The sequence below is a fragment of the Pongo pygmaeus genome, chromosome 9, assembly GCF_028885625.2.
Source record: "Pongo pygmaeus isolate AG05252 chromosome 9, NHGRI_mPonPyg2-v2.0_pri, whole genome shotgun sequence".
Classification (NCBI taxonomy): domain Eukaryota; kingdom Metazoa; phylum Chordata; class Mammalia; order Primates; family Hominidae; genus Pongo; species Pongo pygmaeus.
The window spans coordinates 91269971-91281369 of NC_072382.2; the positions used below are offsets into that span (position 1 = coordinate 91269971).

The 11399-nt window shown below is 37.0% G+C and overlaps 1 protein-coding gene across 1 annotated transcript; it reads right to left on the reverse strand.

Moving 5' to 3' along the window:
• Window positions 1-292: 292 nt before the first annotated feature.
• LOC129007751 (putative tripartite motif-containing protein 49B) lies at window positions 293-9513 on the reverse strand. The gene is made up of 7 exons (XM_054438960.2): window positions 9380-9513; window positions 6356-6770; window positions 5995-6090; window positions 3986-4216; window positions 3242-3264; window positions 1956-2053; window positions 293-874 (listed from the first exon to the last, which is right to left on the reverse strand). The coding sequence occupies exons 2-7, from the start codon at window positions 6764-6766 to the stop codon at window positions 375-377; spliced, it is 1359 nt and encodes a 452-aa protein (XP_054294935.1). The 5' UTR covers window positions 6767-6770; window positions 9380-9513; the 3' UTR covers window positions 293-374.
• Window positions 9514-11399: the final 1886 nt, after the last annotated feature.

Sequence of the window (11399 nt, forward strand, 5' to 3'; positions counted from 1 at the left end):
TGAGACTTCAATCCAAGTTTTTTGCATGAAGCAAAAGATCCCGACTGTCTTCCATTGATTTTAACTTCATTCAGACATGTCTGTCATCTATTATTTCATTCAGTGACAGAAATAAAGAAAAAAGAGAATATACTGTATGCCATGATCATGAATAATGATTTTTCAAAAATTATTTAATAAAGAACCAATACATATACTTTTAGTGTTTCAGCATATTTAATAGTAACACAATAAATGAGTTTTGATAACATTAGAAGGCAATTCAAGACATAAAATAGAGCCTATTTGTCCTGTATGTTAAGGCACAAGGAAGAGGACTTCCTGGGATAAAGGGGTTCCCACAGCATGTGAATACATTTCTGATTTGTCTCTGGTCAGAAGTGAATACGGCAAAAGATAGGCCTGAGAGGAGGTGAGAAAGAGCAATTAGGGATGGTGTATATTAGGGAGCTTTGATTAACATCAACAAAGCTCACAGTCTTAGCCTCATAATCCAGGAATAATCCTACTCGGCTGGTAGGTTTTGGGATATATTGCAGCATAAGTGGGGAGGTGGTAAAGAGACAGCGTTGAATGTCATTCTTAACACACCCAAGAAGAAAGAGTCCCTCCTCTCCATCTATCTTCTCATTCTGATTCTTCTCTTTCCAATACATATTACAGACACCAAAAGCCCAATTCCAGGATTCCCCTACATGGACCTCCCAGTAATATTTGCCGGAGGTGAAAGTCTGAGCACCCCATGCAAGAAAACTTCTAGGTGTTGCAGTGATATAGGGTACATCTTGGTGGTCACATCCAATACACATGCTTCTCAAAATTTCATATAGAAAGATATGACTGTTGGCTTCTTCATGCTGCAGAGTAATATGCACTGCAAAAAAAGAAAAAGAAAACATGCATAGACATGTGTAAATAAGAAAAAAATAATTGTTCTATCAAGAAGTTACTGTACCAGGAAATGTAAAGTCATAAAGACAGTTTTGCTTGTAACTTCTAGTAAAGTATAGAGATGATTAATATTATATACAATACAAACAAAACCCTAACCACAGATATTATATTTTATTGAAAACTTACATATTGAGAGCCAAATGTGAGACCAACTTCTTTCAATCCAATTTTCAAGTAAAATTTACACATTGTATGCCCTAAATGCTATGCTGTTATCAAGATCATTATTTAGAAATGTTTCTTATTCTTAAAAACTAGTGCTATCATTTTGGAAAGAATGTGAAGATTGTCACTTACTCAAGAACTGCTCTAGATATCTGGATAAAAATCCATATGTACATGTTATAACTGATAATTTAAGGAGATCTCTGCAAAGTCTTTGACCAGTCTCTCTGCGGTCCTCCATGCTAGCTCTGGGCTGAAGCTGGATTTTAGACTTAACATGTAGCTCTTCATATTGCAATTAAACTGAACTTATTTTCATTTGTAATTTTACTTATATTCAGAAAATGATTTCTTCCATTTAGCTTTTCCCAGTAATTCAAATGTTTGCAATATATGAATAATACATACACATTAAAAAAATACAAAACCCCCAAGGATCTCCAGAAAACTATATTCCCCCAAAGAACAGTTCTTAGCAGTTCAAATGAATACACTAAAGAAATGTACAATTTTGTATTTAACATTAAATAATTCACCATTCTGAGCATTATTTCATTTGCTCCTTTTTTAAATTTTCTACCCTACTCCTTTTTCCCGTTATATAACTTAGTATATATTATGCCAGAAAGTATTTCTTTTTCACTATCTTTCAAGCTTAATGCTATAAATCTGACTATAAATACAGACACAGATACCAAAGGGTTGCATGGTTATATTGTTCACTTATGTCTTAAAAGAAGTAAAATATTTGATAAAATAGGAAATATTACCTATGTGATCCTAACAATAATAATATTTAGAGAAAGTGGGAGTGCTGCCTATGGGTGGAGACTTACCTCGGAATTCGTTGAGTCTGTCCATCAGTCCAGTGATGGGCCCTGCACTGAGCTCTGGATTCAGAGGCTGGGGCATGTGCAGCAGCACGGACTCACTCCTGCAAGGAAAAACCTGCAGTTACAACATCTACAGCCATAAAATAAATAAAAATCACTATTTGTATGTAAAAGATATTTCATGAGAATCCTTTGAATCTACACATTTGATAATTCAAAAATTATTACTTCCTTTTGCAAATTAATTCTTTACAGTTTCTAAATTTTCAAGCATGATGGAAGAGTCTAAGTCAGAATTCAATCTGATCCTTCTTTTTTTTTTTTTTTTTTTTTTTTTTGCCCCAGATGTGTAAGGTTCCTTAGCCTTATGGCCTTCAGAATATTTAGAAATGAAATTCTGAGTTCCACTTCTTGGCAGACTCCCCTGACATCTTTGTCTGAAATAGCGGGGTTCTGGGGAGACTGATGCATCCACTGCTTCCTTCTCAAGATAAAGAATGGAAACTTGTTCTAGGCAGGGACATCTGCCTTTTAGCAAAGAACTTCCCTAGAGACTTATACAGTTCTAACACTCCACAGTTTTTTTCAATCTATTTTTCAGAACTGTTAACTGATATGTATATATGTATAAAAAACAAAACATCAACACTTTTTCACTGCTAAAATACTTCCTCCTCTTCTCTCCTGCTTCCTCTGGTGACTTTCTCACCATCCACAAAACAAAACTCTTATCTTTCTCCTGTGCAGGCTTTCAAGCAATAAAACAAAATCAGGGGCCGGGCGCGGTGGTTCACGCCTGTAATCCCAGCACTTTGGGAGGCCGAGGCGGGCAGATCACGGGATCAGGAGATAGACATCATCCTGGCTAACATGGTGAAACCCCGTCTCTACTAAAAATACAAAAAATTAGCCGGGTTTGGTGGCAGGTGCCTGTAGTCCCGGGTACTTGGGAGGCTGAGGCAGGGGAATGGTGTGAACCCGGGAGGCGGAGCTTGCAGTGAGCCGAGATCCTGCCATTGCACTCCAGCCTGGGTGACAGAGCGAGACACCCTCTCAAAAAAAAAAAAAAAAAATTCAGGAATCAAATTGTTTGTTTTAGTTCACTCTTCTTTTCTTCATTTATTTACTTTGTGGCCTTGTCTTTTAAGGTGAGGGAACGAAAGTAGATGTAAAAAAAAAAGTGGTGTGGTATCAATATCTTAATTATTTATGCCATGACTTTAATAGAGCCTTCTTTGATATTCGTGGAATCTTAAAGAACATATGCTAAAATCTAGATACACACTCACCTGTGTAATATGTCTCCAAAAGCCTGGGAAAAAAAAAAAGAAAGAAACATTTAGTGCATTTCACAAGATGCATCTTTCACTAAGTTCAGTGCGAGATTTGTACTCAGTTTCTGAAGATATTATTCCCCTACCATCTTCTCTTCGGGAAAACATTTTCTATTTCTTCTGTAATGAAAAACCAAGTCAGTTGTATTGTTATTAATTAATGTCCTGGGAAAGTCTGAGTCTTGAAGACATTCTCTAAACAAGTGAAGGGAGAAGAGGCCCAGAGGGTCTATGCTCTGTGGTAACCACGAAGAACCTACTCAGTCATCTTCAGCTGAACCTGTTACCCAAATGAGTGGACCCCAAAATAATGTTAATGCGAACCTAGATTCCCAAAACTTCTGATTTTGCCATGTTTCCAAACATTTCCATAACCTAAATGTAAATGAATCACTCACTATTTTATACATCTTTAACAACCCAAAGTATATTATTGAATTAGGTGGGGAATATGTCTTGGGGCTGTTACCTTGACCATTCTACAAAGTTTTGTGGCTGGTGGATAAAGTAGGAGGGACCTTTGGCCTGGTAGAATCCCTTGGTGGGGCTATACTCTCCCAATAAAGTAGCATTAGTTATGTGAATGTGTTTTTGGAAACACATCATGGAAATAAAAGTAGGGAGATGGAGTTCAGCCATGAGGAAAATACTTATACATGTGAATAGTCAAAAACCTGAAACCACATTGTGAGTTTGTACCTGAAGTAGCTCCACATCTGGTTTATGGCACATTTCCTTCAGCTCCTCATACGTTCCTCTTAAAATCTCCCTCCTATGAGCCATTTTGGCTTTACTTAAATGAAGTTGATGAAAAATATCTTTCCCCTTCTTTTTCAGCATCTCCAAATTATGTTTTTCTTCTTCATGGTGAAATGCAGGCATCTTCTGATACTCAGCTCTAATAGCTTCTAGCCTTAAATTCACATAACCCTGCAGTGATAATGGGTTAGTCAAAAGAGAAATGTATTTATTCCTCTCCTATTAAATCTCACTGATTCCTTTTGTCTCTTGAACATCCAATAGTTTAAACCTCTGTCTTGCCAGTTCTTAGAATCTGTTCCTTTCCTTTCTTTCTGCATAAAGATCAACATAGCTGTATCTGACAAATTACATTACATTTATTGAAGATAATGTGTTTTCTGAGATAGTTGGAAATAAAAAAACACAATTTGAATTTCTCTATTCCAACCCATATTTATGGAAAAGTAAGAACAGTTCGTGCTTAAGAGTTGGAGTATAGAGTTATAGTTACTAGAAAGGAAACAATTATTTCTATTTCTGACATACGCAACAAGTTGCTTAAACTCATTATATGTAAAATGACCTTAGACTAGCATGTCCAGCTAAGTGCATTTCGCCCAGCAAAACCTATCCTACTAAGGCTGCGTTGATGATTTGGCCATCTTTGTCTCTCTGAATTCATTTCCTTCCATTCTTTTTCTAAGTCATCCCAATCTGAAACATAGACTTCTCTGTGGTTCCTCAGGCCTCCAAATATACACAAACTCAAAACTACTGCATATGCTGTTCTCTCCAACTAGAATTACATATATATATATATATATAAATAAAATATGTATGTATACAAACACACACATACATACATACATATATATACACACACAACCACATAAACATACATACATATACATATATATTCACACTCATGGTCCACATATATATCCACACACACATTTGTGTTCCCCCTCCTCTTCAAAACTTTGTTTCAATTTGAATTTTTCAGTGATTCTTTTTTCTGACCACCCTATTTAAAACTCAAAACTAATCTCCTGTTTCTGGCCTCTATTGTCCTTTTCTACTTCCCTGCTTGATTATTCTCCAACAAAAAACCTACCACACTCAAATACATCATATATTGCATACATTTGTGTATTGACCATTTGACTCTCTTATTTGGATTGTATGATTTGTGAGGACAAAGGTGCTTCCTTTCTTCTTTACTAGTATATTTTCTAATTTAATATTCACCATAGACTAAGTTCTCATGAAATACTTTTAAACAAACTAATATTAGCTATCATACCCTCAAAATATACATCCACATGGAGAAAATTATTTTTAATATTTTTCTTATATTTAGAAACTTATATTTAGACACTTGTTCCCATATTTCTGGCATGTTTACATGTCTCCCTCAAGACACAAATCCGTATTTCTCACCGCTTTTCTCTTCATATGTTATGTATTATTCAATATTAATTAGATGAGATTCTTAATTTCATGGTTTCCCTAGATTTGCCCTGTCACTTTTTCTGCCTCAAATTTTCCATACAATTCCAAATACTACTTGCACACCAGCATTCTGATTAATGCTGACAGACACTCAGAAGTTTCAGTTGAGCATTCCATGACTGCCAAATAACCCTTTTGCCCAGCATTTATCCAACCAGCACATATAGAATGCTGTGAGATGGCCCAGTTTCTTGGATCTGTTGGTGTATAACTATAGGTTTGTATGAAACAAACCAGCATGCTTTGGGTGACATCAGTAGTTTTCTTAGAAATCCTACTTAACAGGCATACTATTCTATATAAAAATGAAGCCACTTTTTCTCAATGTTTTCTCTCCCTTTTTTTTTTAAACTGAACCCCAGAAACATTACAGTTTGATATCAAGTTCCTATTTTAAGAGTCACCCATTTGCCCACCATAAGTTCCTGGAGAAGGTAGAGTAGTACAGGACTAACCTTCCAGTGTCTGGTTCTTGTGGTTTCCACATTCAGGTTTCTGTGATTTTCACAGGCTTTTTCCCATAAAGACTGCATTTTCTGTAAAAGCTTCTCCTGCAAAAGAGCCATAAATTGAAGCACCAGTGCAGACCATGACATAGGGAGGGGGCCCAGAATGAGAGACAAATAAGCCCCTAGTAAATGGCATTTCCTTTGTTTCCCTTTATGTTTGTCAAAGCCCAGAGGTTGGAAGCTAAGAAAGCCCAAACAGAGCTGCTTAAAGGGACTCAGAGTTGGCTTTATCCAATCTCCAAGAAAATAGACCCACAGGAATTTTATGCATCCTTTACAGAAATCGATCTTCAGAGGCATCACTTACCCGGTGTTCCTCAGCAGCCGACTCAATGGGACAGTGTCTGTGATTCCGGTGCTCCTGAGAGCTGGAGCACAGCAAACAGAGCAGGCTCTTGTCCACTTCACAGAACATCTTTTTTGTCTCCCTGTGAGTGCCACACATTTGCTCCTCAGAGCTCAGGAATAGCCAGAGACTGACTTTTCTGGCAAGAGAAGCCATCTTCTTCAAATGAATGTTGGTTTTGAGGTTTATCTGCTCTATTGACTTTGTGCATTCAGAGCACTGGACAAGAACTGGGATGTCTTGCCAGTTGAGGTAGAAACAGGGCCTGCAAAAGCTGTGCCCACAGTCTATGGTGACCGGGTCTATGAAGTAGTTCATGCAGATGGGGCAGGTGAGTTCCCTCTGGAAGACCTGTAAGATTCCAGAATTCATGTTTCTGAGGAACAAAGAGAAACATGTCATTTTGGGGCCTGGGTTGATGAAAAGCTTCTAAACATGTGGAGATATGTGATAGTTATATTTTCTTCTCTTGACAGTGTTCATTAAAGTACAACAAACTATTTCTTCTGTTACAAACTTAAAAATTCACACGTAGGGGGAGTCTCCTGGCTTTATAGCAGATATTACTAGCTAGAGGACTCACAGTCCCTTCTACTCCTAGTTCCTGTCTGTAGCATAATATGAATCTATTCACATACCTATTTTCTGAATGTAGATCTGGAAATTGGGTTTTGATTCTAAGTGGTCAGAATAAATCATAATTTTCTCTATTTTTCTTTCAATAACTGATGAATGACTGTGAAAGAGTGGGAAAAAACTACCTGGGCCAAAGAAATATGAGAAGATGGCCAAAGAAATATGAGAAGATGGTTCTATGACATATTTTTATAGAGGGCCACAAAAGCTGGGCATCAAACCACCATGGCACAAGTTTACCTACATAACAAGCCTGCACGTCCTGCAGTTATCCCAGGACTTAAAATTAAATTAAATTAAATTAAAAACAAAGACCCAAATCAAAACAAAATTAAAAAAAAAATAACCAACCAACCAAGTAAACAAAGAAAAAGACTGCAATTAAACCAATCAGGGTTCACTAGTAGAGAAAAGAAAAATTATTAAAGATATTGGATCTTTTTACTTTCTTGCAGATTAAATTAACTTCCCCGAGGGCAGTGCAAACTCTGAACTAACATATAGGAGGTTTTTGTTAAACTTAAAGAGGTGTAATTTTATTTCCATGGTGTGATGGTGAATTTTAGGTATCAGTCTGACTGGATTAACTGATACCTAGGGAACTAGTGAAGCATTGTTTGTGGGTGACTCTGTGAAGGTGTTTCTAGAGAAGAGAGACATGTGAGTTGGTGAGCTGAGTAGGAGCCTCATCTCTCAATGTGTGTGGGCACCATCCAATCAGCTGATACCTCAGATATAAAGAAAAAGGCAGAAAAAAGGCAACTTCCTCCATCTCTCTCCTGAAACTTGTTCTGAGGCTTTCAGACTTGAGCTTAGCCAGGATACCGGTATTCTCAGGACACCAGCTTAGAGACAGCCTATATTGGAACTCTCTAGACTCCATAATCAAGCAAATTAATTTTCCTGATGAATTCTGTCCCATGTAGAATCATGTATAGCTTGTAGACACATGTATGTTCTGAGAAATGTGTCAGGTGTTTTTAGTTTCGTTTTTTTTTTTTTTGAGATAGAGTTTCCCTCTTTCATGCAGGCTGAAATGCAGTGGTGTGATCTCGGCTCACTGTAACCTCCGCCTCCAGGTCCAAAGCGATTCTCCTGCCTCAGGTTCCCGAGTACCTGGGATTACAGCAACGTGACACTAGGCCTGGCTAATTTTTGTATTTTTTTAGTAGAGACGGGGTCATGCCATTTTGGCCAGGCTGCACTTGAACTCCCGGCCTCAAGTGATCTGCCTGCCTTGGCTTTCCAAAGTGCTGGGATTATAGGCACACGCCACAGTGCCCAGCCAGGCAGTTTTATTGTTTTAATATGATAGACTATACCACACAAATCTAGGTGGCATAGCCTACTACACACCTATGGTATACACTATAGCCTGCTGTTCCTACAATAGGCTACAAACCTGTACAGTATGTTCTGTACTGCATACTGTAGGCAACTGTAACACAATGATAACTATTTGTGTATCTAAACATATTTGAATACAGAAAAGGTACAGTAAACATATTGGTATTATAATCTTATGGGACCACCATATGTGGTTTGTGGCTGACTCAAATGGCCCATGAATGTATCTGCACACATATATGTATACATCCTATGGTTCTGTCTGGAGAACCCTGACTAATATAAAAACTATAATCTTTGTTTTGCAATTTTAAGTCCTTTATGCTGCTAGTTTGATATCACTTCTGAATTTAACTGAAAGCAGTGAAAAATCTTAGAATTGCAAATATTTTCCAGAGCTCATCTAAGACATTTTAAGAAATTTTTCACAGTTTAATAAGATTGAGACTCAAATGAGATGACAATCACAATCACATACCAAATTAGGTCTTATAAATTTACTTGTTTGAAAAATTGTGTTTTGATTTCTAAAGTAGGATATTTTGGGGAGCTTTCTCACTGTTTTAGTTTCACTATTTTGCATCACTCATCATTACCTTACTAATTTAAAGTCATGTCTAAAACCTGAATATTATGAAAGCAAATAACTTCATCATTCATTAATGTCTTCTCCATTCAAGTGGACAATATTAATACACTCATTACACACATATACACACACACCTATGTGTACGTATATGTATCAACTCCATATATTCATGATGAATACATATCTGTTGCAGCAAACACTAGATATTTTAAGTTTTTCAGAACTATATTAAACAATCATAGAAAACACAAAATAACAACAATTAGTATCCTTATAATTCATAAAATCTATAGTAAGAATATGAGTTACAAATGGTATCATTGTGTAGATTTAAGATAATGAGATATTTTTAACACTAATTTATTATTGTGTAAAGGAAAGATGATATAATTTTATCATTATGTTTCACTCACCCCTGAGTTCTTTTAATGGTTCCCACAACGATTCTTCCAAAAATAATTTTGTTAAGTTCACCTCAAGGTCAGAAGCTTATTCACTGCAGTACTGAATTTCAAAGGTCACCAAAATGCAGTTCTAGGTGCAGTCCTTCTCCTTCAGAGAAAACTGAGCTTGTCTCATCTGTGTCCTTTTATAAGAATCTGTGAGGACCACACCCACCTCTTTACGGGTATTTAGAGCATTCAGAAAGGTGGAGACAAAGATGATTAGGTTTATGCAGTATTTAGAACACACCTTTGCAGCTCTGATTAAATTATCATCACACTTTCATTCTGAACACCAGTGCCTGAATGAATCATATGTAACATAAATCCTGTTAGAGCATACATAGGCTAGAAATTAACTAAGATGCATTTTATACTGTTTATTGAGTTTCTTCCATGATACAGGCATTCCTCTAAGTGCACATTTATTTATTCTAGAGAAAGGGTCTCCTTCTGTAGTGCAGTAGCATAATCATAGCTCCCTGCAGCCTTGAAATCCAAGTAATCCTCCTGCTTCAGCCTTCCAAGTAGCTAAGACTTTAGGCTCACACTACATCACCTGGCTAATTTTTTTTTGTTGAAATTTTTGGTAAAGTCAGTGTATGATTCTGTAGCCCAGGCTGTTCTCCAACTTCTGGCTTCAAGTGATCCTCTGGTCTCGGCCTTCCAAAGTGCTAAGAGTACAGGTATAAACCACCTCATCCAGCTTAAATGCTGCTTTAGTACATTTATAGGATATTTCCAGAGAAGTCCAATGGAAGATAAAACTTTCCTTTTTGTTTTCTGTTTTCTACCACTCTAAGAGAAATCACTGATTAACCAAATAAACCCGCTAACCTGGGGTCTCTCATTGAATTTACAAAACTTCACCAGTCTCATGGGTGAAAGATGAGTTATTATTTTAACGCTTTTCTCCACATAGTGCATGATTTCCTACAATGACTACGAGTGCACCATGGGAATTATTTTGGGGATTATACATAACTTTTAGGATATAGGCAAATTCACAAATACAGAATCCAAATGATAGGGATGGACTATGTTTTTCTTTCTATACCAAATCTTTTTGTTGTTATATGAAAATTATTTTTTAAAAAGAAAGAGATTTCAGAAGGGACTACTCAAATATCTTCTGACAGAGGAATTCTTTGCCAATGGTCCAGAAGACTTATGGTCAAGACTGTCAAAACAGGGAAGACAAATCTATCAGACCCATGTCTGTCCAGGTTCAAAGACAAAAGCAGAACCCATAAGATACATGTATAGTTAGGGAGATTCACATATGAATTAAGTGCAAAGACTTGGCTTACACAATTGTGGGGGCTGCTTAAGCATATGTGAGAGCCTGGGTACAGTCCATCAGGAAAAGAAATCCCCTGCTGGCTGGATCCCAGTGGTCATGAATCAAAGCTTTGGTTTAAAGTCAATAGGGTGCAATTGGAAGATTAGAGTCCCATTTGCTGTTTAAAATGTTGTTTGAGGAATGCCTATGTATTTCTTTAAAGGACTTTCACTGATGAAGTCAGGCTTACTTGGGTACACGTCCTAGTCACAGGATTAGGACCTTTGCTTGCATCTGCAAAATGCCTTTCCAGCAGGTCCTAAGTAAGTGTTTCATTGAAGAATAATAAGGTATGTCTATGCCACAAAATGGCTACTGCCCTCATTTCCCTCTTTGTACATACATGTACTCAAGTTGACACATCATAAAATCATCCAGAGTTTATATTTCATTAAATACAAGGATTTGGACAATAGATTTTCTTGTTCTATTGTCAGTTTACTGTCCAAGACCACCAACTGACTGACCACCCTGTATGCACATTCTGTACCTCAATAAATCTAAGTAATTAATCAAAGTGTCCACACAGAAGTAAGATCTGCGCTGGTTGTATGTGGGGGCCCTGTTGGCTCAGTCCTGGACTCCAGAGTGGGAAATTTGTGAAACCTTCAGTCATGCAGTGGATCCTGCAGACATTCTCTGCTTAAA